The 18,360-nt window shown below is 47.1% G+C and overlaps 1 protein-coding gene across 1 annotated transcript in view; it reads right to left on the bottom strand.

Annotated features, from left to right (window-relative positions):
* Positions 1 to 18,360, bottom strand: part of LOC142748069 (dual oxidase 1-like) — a 131,658-nt gene that overhangs the window by 34,528 nt on the left and 78,770 nt on the right. The window contains exons 26-27 of the mRNA XM_075855192.1: positions 15,875 to 16,002; positions 3,324 to 3,477 (exon numbers count right to left, since the gene is read on the bottom strand). Of these exons, the coding sequence (XP_075711307.1) occupies positions 3,324 to 3,477; positions 15,875 to 16,002 (282 nt within the window). The remainder of the gene's footprint in view (positions 1 to 3,323; positions 3,478 to 15,874; positions 16,003 to 18,360) is intronic.

The raw sequence follows: 18,360 nt of genomic DNA, 5'->3' as shown, positions 1-18,360 counted from the left end.
CTACAGGTGTGTGTGTGTGTGTGTGTGTGTGTGTGTGTGGCGTTATGTACAGGAGGGTGTGTGTGTCGCGCTATCTACAGGGAAGGGGTGTATGTGAGGCGCTATCTACATGTGTGTTTTGTGTGTGTGGCGCTATCTACAGGGGGGATTTGTGGCGCTATCTACATGGGGGGTTGGCGCTATCTACAGGGAGCACTGTGTATGTGGTGCTTTACTTTACAGTGTGTGACACAATTATAGTCAGGGGCGCAGTGCATGATGATATTATATTTAGGGGCTGCAGAAATGGGTCATGGCCGGGAGAAGTCGTCATGAGCGCTGGATCGAATGGAGAAGAAAAAAGGAAAAAAAACTACTAGTATCTAATACGTCGTCACCTGTGAGTCACTGGATTTGTAGAGAATCTGTCCCCTGACATGTTTATTATAGGAAATCCTTGTATTCCAAATAAAGTCTTTCTGAAGTCCAGGACTTATAGAAAAATTGGTGTTACCATTCCCCTTGTCAGGAGGAGGTGTCCCTGCACAGTGTGATACTGTCAGTATTTAGGGACGCAGCCCTGTGAAAGGGGAATCGTAACACCCATTTGTTAATGCTTGCGCAAAAAGGTAGTGTTAGCAAAAGTTACGACGCGGAGGTGGAGAAGGGGGGCCCAAGTTTGGGTAACATCCCAGGGCCTATGATCTACTTAATCCACCACTGTATAGAACAGTTGTTTGTTTAATAGGTGGGAACTATGCAAAACTGGTAAAAATTTATACATGCGAATGGACTCTGCTTATTAGATGTTATGGAGCTATGGCACAAGGTGACTAATTTACAGATCCAGTAAGATACCCTGGCACAGAGATTTTTTCTTATGCGATGTTGATTTCGGTGATGGTCATATCAATATTTCTGCCTTAGGGCTAGTTCACACATAGTTTTTTGCAGGCAGAAAAATCTGCCTCAAAATTCCTTCAGGAATCTTGTGGCAAATTTTGACCTACTGGCAGAACACTTGCTGCATTTTTGCCACTTTTTTCGGCCAGGGCCAATGAGCGCCGTGGGCAAAAAACGCATTGAAAACCTTTTGCATTGGTTGCTTAATAAAATCAATTTTTCTCAAGTAATTTTTTTTATTTTGCTATCCTGATTTATTTTAACATTTGCCATTTATAATGTATAAATATCATTCACAAAATAAGTGAATTTTATGATTATTATTCTTTTTTAAACAGTATCAACAAAAAAAAAACGGCGCTTTTACGGTTACCGATGAAGTTTAACCTTAACCATAGGTCTCAAATAGGAGACAAAAAAAACATAAATAGCTCTGTCTCTATAGTGTATGTCATTTGCTGATGAAGCGGTATTCTCCGCGACACGTCAAGGCCTCTTTTATCATATGTTTTGAAAACAATAAATAAGATACATTTTTTTAAACGTGCAATGTCTTGGACTTCTAAAGAACGTTGCGTCTCTACAGATGAGGATGATTACCAGGGAACATCTCTGGTGTGGTTGATGCACATATTACACCTTAAGCCCCATGCAGAAGACAATATTTTTTCCCTCCCGTAAATACTGGCCGTAAATACGGGTCCCTTGTCACACGGTTTTATCCTACATTTGACCAGTATTTACGGACCCATGCGCGTGAATACAGGTCCGTTGTCATCCATATTCCACCCATATTTACGAACCCGTAAAAAAGGGGGGGCTGGAAATTATGTCACAATCATGTCCAAACCCCTTAAAAGGGTCACATGATCGCTCAGTCGCCATTTTCTCTACTTCTCTTTATTCAAAAACTGAAATTCCCTGACATCGCCTAGCAACGCTCCAGTAATTATGGGTGCACATACGTAGCCACCCGTAATTACGGGAGCCCCATAGACTTCTATGGGCCTGCCCGTGCCGTAATTATGTCCTGAAATAGGACATGTTCTATATTTTTCAACGGCCCGGGCACCTTCCCGTACGCAAACGGGAAGGTACCCGTGGCCAATAGAAGCCTATGGGCCCGTAATTACAGGCCGTATTTACGGGCGTTTTTTATGGTTGTGTGCATGGGGCCTTAGTGTGAGTTTATTTGTTCATTCAATGCTATTGCTATATTTATATGCTGCACTGTGGCGCAGGCACCTTATTTTTAATGTTCTATAGAATGGTTGGGAATAGCACAGATTGTACCATTTATACCAAGGGAATATAACAGAAAGGCATAGAGAAAACATCTACATGATAAATAGTCAGACTGATAACATTGAGCTTCCTGCCAGGGTCTATCAGATATAAAACTAGGAGCCAAAAGATGAAAGAAGGTTTGGAACTACTGGTTAATCACTAAGGATAGACAGATTCTACATTAACATCAATCTACACCTTATTATATTCTGCAGGGCTGCACAAATCAGATTTCTTAGGATTTGAATTATGACCATAAGTAAGAGAAACATACTTCCCGAAATGTGTTAGCAGGAACTGTAGTAAGCCTATAATGGTGTGACTGCACGCTATCTGCGTGGACACGTACACAATACTTTGTGGTACCCAGAGACGTAAATTGAAGCTCTTGAGCCCCAATGCAAAATCTGTAAAAGGGGCCACACCTAACATTTGCCATTTATAATATTGGTGTTTTCTTATATGTCACAAAGGCTGTTTGGCCCCTCAGGCACCAGGGTCTGCTACCTCTGCAGCGCTTATAGTTCTGCCTCTGGTGGTACCTTTTTAACAACTGGTAAAGAACGTTTTGGTATTTAGCTCGCTTTTGGGAACAAGGCATAATATTCAAGGACTAATATTACTGTCTAGCTAGGACTGTATACTACTTTGCTGATCCGTGCACTTCTTTAAATGGTATGAGCCATTTTTGTAGGATTCAGCCACCTATTGGAATCTTGTCATGGTCATATGTGGACTCACTTTAGTATTTAATATTCACGATTACGATGGTTGGGATTAGAGCAGTATTTGTTACATTTTTTACAATAGAAGCTGAAATGTACGAATACAGATCTGTAGTTTAGCCTCCATTCTCTATGTTGCAAATATAGGTCCGTAATGAAAAAAAACTTCACCTGAAGGCGAAACGCGAGTTGTGATATTATAGTATGCTTAAACACATACATTTCCATTTAAGGGAATATTTTATCTTGTGTTTTATTATTGAAGCAGTTCCTGTTTTGGGGTATTTTCATCAGGGAATAAACACATAAAATACAAGCCCATACATGTACAAACAAGAGAGTACGTCCTTCTCCATTCACACTGAACCAGACATTGACTTTTACATTCGATTATTATTTTTGTGGAAACTGTAATAATTTTCACATTACCTGATGGAAGAAGTTCTGCTTTTATCACATTTATTTCTCTCTTCTTTCTGCTCAAGCTAATTAAATTGTCCCCAACAAAAATAATACCAGGGACTGACAAATAGACGTGAAATCTGGGTTGTTGAAGAAGTCCAAAGCTGCTATGGAGGATAATCTGATAAAAGAAGATAAGTGTTAGAGTGAATTCACATGTGGCAGATTAGTTGCAAAAAATTATGTGACTGAAAAATGCATTCCATACATCTGAATGAGGTTGTTTCTGCAGCATGTTCATAGGTTTCTGCAAGCCCCATTCAGGTGAATCGGACAGTAGCAGGAATGTCTGCAACAAATCTGCCAACGTGTGAAATTCACCCTTTAAGTGACTTGTTTTCAGTACGAAATGTGTATATGTCATGACGTTGTGACTGCATTGTGTAACTCATTGCAACCCTAGGGAGGTGAAAATTATTTGTCATCTCTAAGCCGAAGCTAACGCTTGCCCGAGAAAATTTGACAATTGTCTCCATATGAGTTCCCCTTCTCCATTAGATATCCTGTGCTTGTTCCTATAAACAAAGATATTTCTCAATACTTTTCTCAAACCATACTAAAAGGAAATAATATATTAAGTTAGTATTATAAGCATATCTATAAGATTAGTCATTGATTCAGTAAGCCATTCTTTTAAAATGCTAAAGCTAATTTTATGAAGTTCTATTTCCCTATTTAATATAAAATATGGGTCATAATATAATACATAGAAGATTGAGCACATTGTTCACTCAAATGTATAGAGGCACAGTACGTGGTAAGCAAACCCTATAAACAACATATGCAACTTCCAGAACCCCTGTGAAGAAATTGGTAACAAATTAGGTAAAAGTAGTCAAAAATACATTTTCCGGATTGGCTGTAGATCTGCTTCTTTAGTAGACAATAAACTAAACATTTAAGAGTACATTCTATTACTTAGTTATTAGTTGTTCATAGATTAAAATTTTGCAATAGATATTAACAGAAATATTTACATTAACAGGAGGGCAAAATAAAGAACAGCAACCAGACCGCAAACCACAAATCTTTGTATATATATCAGTCAGTAGATGGGATAAAGGCTATGAAGTGTCAAACAGCCTAAAGGCCGCTGTAGGGAAGCAATGGAAATTTGAACACTTCTGGATGTCCTGTTCTATTTCGCTAATACTAGTAAATAGAGATGAGCGAACCGGGACAACCGAACCCGGTTTCGGTCCGAACTTCAGGAAAAGTTCGGTTCGCAGCGAATCCGAACTTTACCGGGTTCGGCCGAACCCGTTTTGACCGAACCCGGCTACATTTTGGCGCCTGCCACATGTTACATCTAAAATGGAGGATTACAGAAGATCACCTGACATCAGGCTACCCCATAATGCCTTGCAAACGGCTCTCCCAGCCTATCGGGAGGCAGCATAGGGGCGGGCTCAAGCCTGCAATAAAAGTCTATGCACGGAGCTCAGCGGCCATTTTACAGACAGGAGCTGTAGGAATAGCATCTCTGTGCAGTAAGGGAAAGCTTTAGGAATCTAAAAGGCAGGAATTCAGAAATCGAAGGGGCTCATCCACTACTCACTACTCAGCCAGTGTGTGAATACGCTTTTATAAGGGGCTCATCCCCGTTGCATCCAACTTGCAATACAGGCAGCCTAGTAGTACTATAAGGCCCAGCATTCCCTGAGTGCACTGCAGCGAGGCTGATTGAAATTCTCATTCATTGCCATTTGCCAAGCCAGTGTCCGTGTGTGAATACGCTTTTAAAAGGGGCTCATCCCTGGAATAACAATCCAACTTGCCATACAGGCAGCCTAGAAGTACTACAACGCCCAGCATTCCCTGAGTGCACTGCAGCGAGGCTGATTGAAATTCTCATTCATTGCCATTTGCCAAGCCAGTGTCCGTGTGTGAATACGCTTTTAGAAGGGGCTCATCCCCATTGCATCCAACTTGCAATACAGGCAGCCTTTGTAGTAGTGGTAGTAGTAGTACTACAAGGCCCAGCATTCCCTGAGTGCACTGCAGCGAGGCTGATTGAAATTCTCATTCATTGCCATTTGCCAAGCCAGTGTCCGTGTGTGAATACGCTTTTAAAAGGGGCTCATCCCTGGCCGTTATTAACAGGATAACAATCCAACTTGCCATACAGGCAGCCTAGAAGTACTACAACGCCCAGCATTCCCTGAGTGCACTGCAGCGAGGCTGATTGAAATTCTCATTCATTGCCATTTGCCAAGCCAGTGTCCGTGTGTGAATACGCTTTTAAAAGGGGCTCATCCCTGGAATAACAATCCAACTTGCCATACAGGCAGCCTAGAAGTACTACAACGCCCAGCATTCCCTGAGTGCACTGCAGCGAGGCTGATTGAAATTCTCATTCATTGCCATTTGCCAAGCCAGTGTCCGTGTGTGAATACGCTTTTAAAAGGGGCTCATCCCTGGAATAACAATCCAACTTGCCATACAGGCAGCCTAGTAGTACTACAAGGCCCAGCATTCCCTGAGTGCACTGCAGCGAGGCTGATTGAAATTCTCATTCATTGCCATTTGCCAAGCCAGTGTCCGTGTGTGAATACGCTTTTAGAAGGGGCTCATCCCCATTGCATCCAACTTGCAATACAGGCAGCCTTTGTAGTAGTGGTAGTAGTAGTACTACAAGGCCCAGCATTCCCTGAGTGCACTGCAGCGAGGCTGATTGAAATTCTCATTCATTGCCATTTGCCAAGCCAGTGTCCGTGTGTGAATACGCTTTTAAAAGGGGCTCATCCCTGGCCGTTATTAACAGGATAACAATCCAACTTGCCATACAGGCAGCCTAGAAGTACTACAACGCCCAGCATTCCCTGAGTGCACTGCAGCGAGGCTGATTGAAATTCTCATTCATTGCCATTTGCCAAGCCAGTGTCCGTGTGTGAATACGCTTTTAGAAGGGGCTCATCCCCATTGCATCCAACTTGCAATACAGGCAGCCTTTGTAGTAGTGGTAGTAGTAGTACTACAAGGCCCAGCATTCCCTGAGTGCACTGCAGCGAGGCTGATTGAAATTCTCATTCATTGCCATTTGCCAAGCCAGTGTCCGTGTGTGAATACGCTTTTAAAAGGGGCTCATCCCTGGAATAACAATCCAACTTGCCATACAGGCAGCCTAGTAGTACTACAAGGCCCAGCATTCCCTGAGTGCACTGCAGCGAGGCTGATTGAAATTCTCATTCATTGCCATTTGCCAAGCCAGTGTCCGTGTGTGAATACGCTTTTAGAAGGGGCTCATCCCCATTGCATCCAACTTGCAATACAGGCAGCCTTTGTAGTAGTGGTAGTAGTAGTACTACAAGGCCCAGCATTCCCTGAGTGCACTGCAGCGAGGCTGATTGAAATTCTCATTCATTGCCATTTGCCAAGCCAGTGTCCGTGTGTGAATACGCTTTTAAAAGGGGCTCATCCCTGGCCGTTATTAACAGGATAACAATCCAACTTGCCATACAGGCAGCCTAGAAGTACTACAACGCCCAGCATTCCCTGAGTGCACTGCAGCGAGGCTGATTGAAATTCTCATTCATTGCCATTTGCCAAGCCAGTGTCCGTGTGTGAATACGCTTTTAGAAGGGGCTCATCCCCATTGCATCCAACTTGCAATACAGGCAGCCTTTGTAGTAGTGGTAGTAGTAGTACTACAAGGCCCAGCATTCCCTGAGTGCACTGCAGCGAGGCTGATTGAAATTCTCATTCATTGCCATTTGCCAAGCCAGTGTCCGTGTGTGAATACGCTTTTAAAAGGGGCTCATCCCTGGAATAACAATCCAACTTGCCATACAGGCAGCCTAGTAGTACTACAAGGCCCAGCATTCCCTGAGTGCACTGCAGCGAGGCTGATTGAAATTCTCATTCATTGCCATTTGCCAAGCCAGTGTCCGTGTGTGAATACGCTTTTAAAAGGGGCTCATCCCTGGAATAACAATCCAACTTGCCATACAGGCAGCCTAGTAGTACTACAAGGCCCAGCATTCCCTGAGTGCACTGCAGCGAGGCTGATTGAAATTCTCATTCATTGCCATTTGCCAAGCCAGTGTCCGTGTGTGAATACGCTTTTAAAAGGGGCTCTGAAATGTCTGGGAAAAAAAAGGTTGTGAAAGGACGGGGTAGAGGAAGAAACACCCATGCCGTCTCCTCTTCCAGTCCAAATGTTGGATCTGTTGGTGCCAGACCCAGTAGCAGCATTTGTGGCACAAGACATGTGCCCAGTTCCACTAGTAGCAGCTGCCATGTGCCTGCTAGTAGTAGTATCAGCAAGCCAGACTTGTCCATCTCCTCCGGTGGGCGGGTTACTTTAGACAATACGGCCATTGTGGACTGGTTGGCTGGCTCGCGGTCATCTCAGCAGGAAGACTCTGACGATCTGGCTTCAAGCCAGGTTTCGTTGGATTCCAGATCCTCTACAGTTCCTTGGCACGGTGACAGTAGTAATATAGGTATTTCTAGCGTTTCCATTCCATCATCTATGTCTTCGCTCCCCCTTCCTAGCGGGAAGCCATCTTTCCTGAGAGTCCTAAGAGACATCTCCTCGGGTGCGAAGGAAGATACTGAACAACATAGTGATGATGATGATTTGTTTTCCGCGAGTCAGCCAACGGAGTGTGTTGCGGCGGTGGTGGAGGTGGAAGCGGTGACCGAGACGCATAGCTGCGGTAGTGGGGGTGTTGGTGGTGGTAGCCGTGGTGGCAGACGCAGTAATGAGGGGGGGCATGGAGCCCGCCATGATGTCACATCACATTCACAACACAGTGACAGAAGTGGCGGGGATGATGAGGAAGGCTATGATGATGATGTTGTTTTAGACAGGACGTGGGAACCAGGTGACGAGGTGATGACGGCGTCAGAGGAGGAGGGTAGTAGTGGCGGCACTGGATGTGATAAACAGCCAAGCCGAGGTAGGGGCAGAAGTCAATCTGCAAAACGTTGCAGCGGTAGGGTCAGCTCAGGAGCCGGTGACGGCGACACAGATGCTGGTGTAGGTTCCCGAAAAAAGCCTGCCAGACAAGGGGCAAGCTCGGGTGGTTGTGGTGGTGGTGGTGGTGGTGGACGTGGTACTACCTCTTTACGGTACTCTGCCGTGTGGCAATTTTTCTGTACCTTCCCAGAGGAGGAAAACATGGCACAGTGCCGTATCTGCAAGCAGAAAGTAAGGCGTGGGCAGGGCAGCAATGTAGGAACTACTGCTCTACGTAAACACATGGAACGGCATCACAAGGCCATGTGGGACAATCAACATGCCCCACCATCATGTACATCTAATGAAGACCCCTCTTCCGCTGCTGCTGCTGCTCCGAGTCCCTGTCATCTAAGTAGTAGCCAGGCCTTATCCACCATGTCGTTGTCATCATCATCATCACTGTCATCTAGTGCTCCTCCTATGTCCCGTCAGTTATCCATTACGGAATCGTTGTCCAATAAGCAACAATATATACCCAGTCATCCACTTGTCGTGCGGCTTAATTCACACCTGGCAAAGTTGTTGGTGGTGCAGTCGCTGCCATACCACCTGGTCGACTCCGCCGGCTTCAAGCAATTGATGGCGTGCGCTCAGCCTAGGTGGCGAATACCTAGCCGACATTACTTCTCCAAAACAGCTGTCCCTGCCTTGCACAAGCATGTGGAGGAAAAGGTGTCCAAGTCCTTGCAATTATCCGTGTGCAGCAGGGTACATGCCACCGTCGACACGTGGAGCAGCAACTATGGGCAGGGACAGTACATGTCTTTCACGGCCCACTGGGTCAATATTTTGCAGTCCGATGCACCACCGCAGCAATGCCAGGCATTACCACCTCCACGCTTGTATGTTTCTAGTTCAACTCCGGACACCAGGCGCCTACCATCCTTCTCCTCCTACTCCTCCTCCTCCTCCTTGCCTTCCTCCTTGGAGGTCTTCCCGTCCCCGACAGGACACAGCGTATCTTCCACTCCTCCTCCCTCCTCTTTTCATAGGTGCAAGGTGAAGCGCCACAACGCTGTCTTACACCTGCTGAGCCTGGGCGAGAAAAGCCACACAGGGCAGGAGCTGCTGCTGTGCATCAAGGAGGAAATCGCACGCTGGCTGTCTCCTCTGAAACTCACACTGGGCAATGTTGTCTCTGATAACGGCAAGAACGTTGTGGCTGCACTGCGTCTAGGTCACCTGACACACGCTCCTTGCATGGCACATGTGATCAATCTGGTCATAACACGCTTCTTAAAGTCATATGTTGGTTTGAAGGGTGTGCTGGCCATGTCCAGGAGGGTTTGCGTTCGCTTTAGACGTTCGTATGCATTTAAGCACGCCCTCCTGGACTTGCAGCGTCAAAACAATCTCCCAGAACACAGCCTGATTTGCGACGTTCCAACACGATGGAATTCCACCCTGCACATGTTGGACCGTCTGTACGAACAGCGGAAAGCCGTGAATGATTTCCTGATGCAGCAGACGGGCAGCGTTTGGAGCCAGTGTAATTTCGAGCTCAGGCACTGGCAGCTGGTTAGAGACGCATGTCGCGTTTTGAGGCCCTTTGAAGAGGCCACACGATTTGTGAGCCGTGACGCTAGCGGAATGAACGATGTTATGCCGCTGATATTCATTATGGAGCAAACGCTCACAGCGATGATTCAGCAAAGGATGGAGGAAGGATCACATCTGGCTATGGATGTTGAGGAGGAGGAGGAGGATGAGGAAACAGGACCTGAAGAGGAGCTGGATTTGGAGATGGAATCACAGGAAGGGATAGGGGACGAGGCAGCCGCACAACATGACAGTGATGGTGGTGATGACGAGTCTGACGACGACCTTGATGATGGACAACCATGGCAGTATGGGGCGGAGATGGAACCAACCGGGCCCTCTGAAACGCTGGCCAGGATGGCGAGCTGTATGCTTCGTTACTTGCGCGCTGACTGTCGTATTGTTAGCATGAAGCAAAGAGATGACTACTGGATAGCCACACTTTTAGACCCTCGGTATAAAGCCAGAATGGGGGAGTTTTTTGCGCCTTCCGAGAGGGAGGCAAAATTGGCTTATTATAGAGAGAAGCTATGCAGCCAGCTTGTCATGGCTTTCAAACGGCAGACACCCGCTGCAAGCATGTCTGACCGGGGGGCCACTCTCCGCTCCCCACTGTCTCATCGTTCCACCGCCTCTGGCAGAGCTACCTCTGCAATAGGCGGCAGCCGTGGCAGCAGCGGCAGCAGCAGCAGCAGCAGCAGCCAATTCAGTTTGGAAAATATGATGACAACATTTTTACATCCAATACCCCGACCTGACACACATCGTAGCACTAGTCACCAAAGGGATGTTCACCATCTCCAGGTGCAGCACCTAAACAACCAGGTTCACTCGTACTTGGACTGTGCCCTTTCTCCGTCAGAAATGCTGATCCCAGACCCCATGGACTTCTGGGTCAGCAGATTGGATCATTGGCAAGAACTGGCCCAGTTTGCCATGGGTGTACTGTCTTGTCCACCCTCCAGTGTAGCGTCAGAGAGGGTATTCAGCGCAGCAGGGGGCTTCGTCACCCCTAAGCGAACAAGATTGTCCGCCAACAGCTTGGAAAATCTCACGTTTCTGAAAATGAATCAAGCGTGGATCGGTGAGGATTTTAAAACCCCTGTGCCTGATGCCACTGATTAGATCTTACATTGCTGCTGCTGCTGCCGCCTGCTACTGCCGCCTGCTACTATGGGATTCTGTCCTGTCCACTCTTTTTTTAATGTGCCGCTGTTGGTGCTGCAGCTGCTACTACTTCTACCACCAATCCACCCCAGTGCCGTCTGCTACAAGCAGGCCTGCCCCACCAGAGGGCTTTGTCCTGTGACTCTCCAGTCTCTTTTTTTAATGTGCTGCTACTACTGCTACTACTGCTTGCACCCTTGCTGTCTGTGTTGGCTAGTACCTCTACTACCACCAATACACCTACACTGCCATCTGCTACAAGCAGGCCTGAGGCCTGCCCCACTACAGGGCTTTGTCCTCCTGTGACTGTCCAGTCTCTTTTTTTAATGTGCTGCTACTACTGCTACTACTGCTTGCACCCTTGCTGTCTGTGTTGGCTACCTCGACTACTACCACCAATACACCTCCACTGCCGCCCGTCTGCTACAAGCAGGCCTGAGGCCTGCCCCACCACAGGGCTTTGTCCTCCTGTGACTGTCCAGTCTCTCTTTTTTTTAATGTGCTGCTACTACTGCTACTACTGCTTGCACCCTTGCTGTCTGTGTTGGCTACCTCTAATACCACCAATACACCTACACTGCCGCCCGTCTGCTACAAGCAGGCCTACCCCACCACAGGGCTATGTCCTGTGACTGTCGTCCAGTCTCTTTTTTTAATGTGCTGCTGCTACTACCAGTCCTACCACCCTTGCTGTCTGTGTTGGCTAGTCTACCTCTACTACCACCAATACACCTCCACTGCCGTCTGCTACAAGCAGGCCTGAGGCCTGCCCCACCACAGGGCTTTGCCCTCCTCTGACTGTCCAGTCTCTTTTTTTAATGTGCTGCTACTACTGCTACTACTGCTTGCACCCTTGCTGTCTGTGTTGGCTACCTCGGCTACTACCAGTCTACCACCAATACACCTCCACTGCCGCCCGTCTGCTACAAGCAGGCCTGAGGCCTGCCCCACCACAGGGCTTTGCCCTCCTCTGACTGTCCAGTCTCTTTTTTTAATGTGCTGCTACTACTGCTACTACTGCTTGCACCCTTGCTGTCTGTGTTGGCTACCTCGACTACTACCACCAATACACCTCCACTGCCGCCCGTCTGCTACAAGCAGGCCTGAGGCCTGCCCCACCACAGGGCTTTGCCCTCCTCTGACTGTCCAGTCTCTTTTTTTAATGTGCTGCTACTACTGCTACTACTGCTTGCACCCTTGCTGTCTGTGTTGGCTACCTCGGCTACTACCAGTCTACCACCAATACACCTCCACTGCCGCCCGTCTGCTACAAGCAGGCCTGAGGCCTGCCCCACCACAGGGCTTTGTCCTCCTGTGACTGTCCAGTCTCTCTTTTTTTTAATGTGCTGCTACTACTGCTACTACTGCTTGCACCCTTGCTGTCTGTGTTGGCTACCTCTAATACCACCAATACACCTACACTGCCGCCCGTCTGCTACAAGCAGGCCTACCCCACCACAGGGCTATGTCCTGTGACTGTCGTCCAGTCTCTTTTTTTAATGTGCTGCTGCTACTACCAGTCCTACCACCCTTGCTGTCTGTGTTGGCTAGTCTACCTCTACTACCACCAATACACCTCCACTGCCGTCTGCTACAAGCAGGCCTGAGGCCTGCCCCACCACAGGGCTTTGCCCTCCTCTGACTGTCCAGTCTCTTTTTTTAATGTGCTGCTACTACTGCTACTACTGCTTGCACCCTTGCTGTCTGTGTTGGCTACCTCGACTACTACCACCAATACACCTCCACTGCCGCCCGTCTGCTACAAGCAGGCCTGAGGCCTGCCCCACCACAGGGCTTTGTCCTCCTCTGACTGTCCAGTCTCTTTTTTTAATGTGCTGCTACTACTGCTACTACTGCTTGCACCCTTGCTGTCTGTGTTGGCTACCTCGACTACTACCACCAATACACCTCCACTGCCGCCCGTCTGCTACAAGCAGGCCTGAGGCCTGCCCCACCACAGGGCTTTGCCCTCCTCTGACTGTCCAGTCTCTTTTTTTAATGTGCTGCTACTACTGCTACTACTGCTTGCACCCTTGCTGTCTGTGTTGGCTACCTCGACTACTACCACCAATACACCTCCACTGCCGCCCGTCTGCTACAAGCAGGCCTGAGGCCTGCCCCACCACAGGGCTTTGCCCTCCTCTGACTGTCCAGTCTCTTTTTTTAATGTGCTGCTACTACTGCTACTACTGCTTGCACCCTTGCTGTCTGTGTTGGCTACCTCGACTACTACCACCAATACACCTCCACTGCCGCCCGTCTGCTACAAGCAGGCCTGAGGCCTGCCCCACCACAGGGCTTTGCCCTCCTCTGACTGTCCAGTCTCTTTTTTTAATGTGCTGCTACTACTGCTACTACTGCTTGCACCCTTGCTGTCTGTGTTGGCTACCTCGACTACTACCACCAATACACCTCCACTGCCGCCCGTCTGCTACAAGCAGGCCTGAGGCCTGCCCCACCACAGGGCTTTGCCCTCCTCTGACTGTCCAGTCTCTTTTTTTAATGTGCTGCTACTACTGCTACTACTGCTTGCACCCTTGCTGTCTGTGTTGGCTACCTCGGCTACTACCAGTCTACCACCAATACACCTCCACTGCCGCCCGTCTGCTACAAGCAGGCCTGAGGCCTGCCCCACCACAGGGCTTTGTCCTCCTGTGACTGTCCAGTCTCTCTTTTTTTTAATGTGCTGCTACTACTGCTACTACTGCTTGCACCCTTGCTGTCTGTGTTGGCTACCTCTAATACCACCAATACACCTACACTGCCGCCCGTCTGCTACAAGCAGGCCTACCCCACCACAGGGCTATGTCCTGTGACTGTCGTCCAGTCTCTTTTTTTAATGTGCTGCTGCTACTACCAGTCCTACCACCCTTGCTGTCTGTGTTGGCTAGTCTACCTCTACTACCACCAATACACCTCCACTGCCGTCTGCTACAAGCAGGCCTGAGGCCTGCCCCACCACAGGGCTTTGCCCTCCTCTGACTGTCCAGTCTCTTTTTTTAATGTGCTGCTACTACTGCTACTACTGCTTGCACCCTTGCTGTCTGTGTTGGCTACCTCGACTACTACCACCAATACACCTCCACTGCCGCCCGTCTGCTACAAGCAGGCCTGAGGCCTGCCCCACCACAGGGCTTTGTCCTCCTCTGACTGTCCAGTCTCTTTTTTTAATGTGCTGCTACTACTGCTACTACTGCTTGCACCCTTGCTGTCTGTGTTGGCTACCTCGACTACTACCACCAATAAACCTCCACTGCCGCCCGTCTGCTACAAGCAGGCCTGCCCCACCACAGGGCTTTGTCCTGTGACTGTCGTCCAGTGTCTTTTAATGTGCTGCTACTACTCACCCTTGCCAATAAAAAGGGTCAATTTTTGGAGGGCTTGTGAAAAGCCATTGCTTGTTGCTTTTACATCCATGTATGGAAGAACCCCGGCAGGCATCTGCCAATAAAAAGGGTCAATTTTTGGAGGGCTTGTGAAAAGCCATTGCTTGTTGCTTTAATGCTTTTACATCCATGTATGGAAGAACCCCGGCAGGCATCTGCCAATAAAAAGGGTCAATTTTTGGAGGGCTTGTGAAAAGCCATTGCTTGTTGCTTTAATGCTTTTACATCAATGTATGGAAGAACCCCGGCAGGCATCTGCCAATAAAAAGGGTCAATTTTTGGAGGGCTTGTGAAAAGCCATTGCTTGTTGCTTTAATGCTTTTACATCCATGTATGGAAGAACCCCGGCAGGCATCTGCCAATAAAAAGGGTCAATTTTTGGAGGGCTTGTGAAAAGCCATTGCTTGTTGCTTTAATGCTTTTACATCCATGTATGGAAGAACCCCGGCAGGCATCTGCCAATAAAAAGGGTCAATTTTTGGAGGGCTTGTGAAAAGCCATTGCTTGTTGCTTTAATGCTATTACATCCATGTATGGAAGAACCCCGGCAGGCATCTGCCAATAAAAAGGGTCAATTTTTGGAGGGCTTGTGAAAAGCCATTGCTTGTTGCTTTAATGCTTTTACATCCATGTATGGAAGAACCCCGGCAGGCATCTGCCAATAAAAAGGGTCAATTTTTGGAGGGCTTGTCAAAAGCCATTGCTTGTTGCTTTTACATCAATGTATGGAAGAACCCCGGCAGGCATCTGCCAATAAAAAGGGTCAATTTTTGGAGGGCTTGTGAAAAGCCATTGCTTGTTGCTTTTACATCCATGTATGGAAGAACCTCGGCAGGCATCTGCCAATAAAAAGGGTCAATTTTTGGAGGGCTTGTGAAAAGCCATTGCTTGTTGCTTTTACATCCATGTATGGATGAACCCCGGCAGGCATCTGCCAATAAAAAGGGTCAATTTTTGGAGGGCTTGTCAAAAGCCATTGCTTCTTCTTTTACCACCTTATATGTATGAACCCTGGCAGGCATCAGCCGCCTAAAATGGTAAATTTTTGTACCTTTTTTAACAATGCATTAAGCATACAACATGCACAAGTGCAGTGGTTTCTGTTAGTTATCTCCGTGTCCCATCCGTTTTCCTAGAGCCATACATGTTGGCGTAACTTTGACACCAACTTTGCATTAAAGACAGCTCAAAAGTACTTGGATACACTCATGGGTGACCTAAGAGTGTTATACAGGGCTTCTAGGGCTTTAAAACAGTGTTATACACGATTTTTAGGGGCTTTCTTGTATTACAGGTTCGGTCAGAACTAGTTCGGTCCGAATCGAACTTTTGCACGAAATTCGGCGAACTTGCCGAACCGAACTTTTCATAAGTTCGCTCATCTCTACTAGTAAACTAAACAAAAAAAACAGTTTCTATTACTTCATTAGACATTATGTTGTTTGAAGACTTCAGCTTACCAAAAGATACATCAATATATATAAATGATGGGTCAACCAAAATCCACGAAAACTGATGCGTCTGAAATGTCGGGATGCAAAGACATACATCAATGCTAGAATACCCAAGAGCAAAACCCCAGTAAATCCTGAAGAAGAAGAAAAAAAGACTTGCGTCAGCATTTATGATGTCTTGTATTACAAGAACTAGATTGTAAATGAAAAGATGTTCCTTCAACAGATGAAAGAATAAACTTTACTACTGCTTAATGTGAATAGTAAGATGTATTTACAAGCACAAGGTCTCATTTATTAAAAGTGCTAAGAAGGTGTTAGTGGTGACTAGAGCAACCAACCGGGCCCTATTGTTAATTTCAGTCCTGCTTTGTAAAAGTAAAAGCTTAAATCTGTTTGGTTTAATTGTAGCCAAAAAATGATGGGGCACACATTTGGCAAAACACTTCAAATGGTAGTGCTGCTAAAGAGATCATTTCTGCCCTATATAAGGGAGCAGGAGTGCACTGATATAATAGGTGAGTCCATACAGTGATTAGCTGTAGAGTTATAAAGCTCCCCTGACACTAACTATTGTCTATACAATCTGTGAGTGCCAAGTGCAGAGATGTTGCTTCTCACTGCCTCCTGTGTAAAAAACGACAGAATGAAAGTTATCACAAACAGTGTGATGAGACTCCGTCCCCTCTGCAAAGACAGGGGCATCATGGGAAATGTAGGCTGCACTAGGGGAACCATACCAGAGGGGAAGAAGTAACCAAGATGGCAGACAACCAATAAATAGCATATCAACTAAAACATGTATACAAAAGAGATTACACATTATTTTTTAATAATAGCCTATGCTGCACTATATAGGCAAAAATAAATAAATAGCTGGAGTGCTTCTTTAACCCCTACCCGGACCATGACGTAATACCACGTCGTGGTTCGGGGGTGATGTTTGGAGCGGGCTCATCCACAGAGCCTGCAGCGTACGCAGCAGGTGTCAGCTATGTATTACAGTCGACACCTGGGACTAACAGCCAGGAACAGCAATTGTGCTGTTCTTGGCAGTTTAACCCCTTAGATGCTGCGATCAATTACAATTGCAGCATCTAAGACGTTAGAAAGAGGGGGGCACCCCCCTCTGACAGCTCATCGTCCCCCCCCCCGCGATGTAGAATAAAGATAACGTGCAATTTTTATCGTACGTAAAAACTACATTCCTCAACAGATTGAGGAATCGCAGTTTTTTTCCTATTCCACAAAGATTTTTTTTCCAGTTTCCCAACTTAAGCCCATAAATAGAGATGAGCGAACCGGGACAACCGAACCCGGTTTCGGTCCGAACATCGGGAAAAGTTCGGTTTGCAGCGAATCCGAACTTCACCGGGTTCGGCCGAACACGTTTTGACCGAACCCGGTCAAAAATATTATACAAATCGGCAGCCACTTGTCTCTATCAATCACTAATAGAGAAAAGAGGCTGCTGATTAAAAATAAAATAAAAAGCATTTCATACGTACCCGGTCGTTGTCTTGGTGATGAGTCCCTCTTCTTCCTCCAGTCCGACCTTCTTTTCTGACGCGGCAGCCTGTGATTGGCTGCAGAGACCTCTGCAGCCTGTGATTGGCTGCAGCGGTCACATGGGCTGTAACGTCATCCAGGAATGTCGGGCCGGATGTCGAGAGGGACGCGTCACCAAGGCAATGGCCAGGAGACTAGACTGGAGGAAGCAGAAAGTTCTCGGTAAGTATGAACGTCTTTTTTTTTTTACAGGTTACTCTATATTGTGATCGGAATTCACTGTCCAGGGTGCTGAAACAGTTACTGCCGATCAGTTAACTCTTTCAGCACCCTGGACAGTGACTATTTACTGACGTCGCCTAGCAACGCTGCCGTAATGACGGGTGCACACATGTAGCCACCCGTCATTACGGGGCCTCATGCACATGACCGTAAAAACACCCGTTATTACGGGTCGTAATTACGACCCGAAATAGCGGGCCCATAGACTTCTGTTAGCCACGGGTACCTTCCCGTTTTCTCACGGGAAGGTGCACGTGCCGTTAAAAAGATAAAACATGTTCTATTTTTTTATTTTACGGGCCGTGCTCCTATACTTTATAATGGGAGCATGGCTCGGTAAAACGACCGGCTGCCCGTGGCCGCCCGTGCTCATCTCCTGAAATACTCTGTGCTGCCTTAAACTCTGTGGACAGGTCAGGATCCTGTTTCTTTTAAATGCTGCTGGGGAACCCGCTTGATCCACTATATAAGGCTGCGCCACAGTGCAGCATTTAAAAAAAACAGGATACTGACCTGTCCACAGAGTTTAAGGCAGCACAGAGTATTTCAGGAGATGAGCGTGCGGATCTTGTGCGGGGTGGTGACTTGCCAATCATGTTAAGGTGTTATTGAGGACAGGAGTGGAGGAGAGGTAACAGACTGAGTTACGTAATGGTCAGAGCAGAGTTCACAGCAGCACAGAGTATTTCAGGAGAGGAGCG

Source organism: Rhinoderma darwinii, chromosome 3, assembly GCF_050947455.1.
Source record: "Rhinoderma darwinii isolate aRhiDar2 chromosome 3, aRhiDar2.hap1, whole genome shotgun sequence".
Lineage (NCBI taxonomy): Eukaryota > Metazoa > Chordata > Amphibia > Anura > Rhinodermatidae > Rhinoderma > Rhinoderma darwinii.
This window is presented reverse-complemented; position numbering and strand designations above follow the sequence as displayed.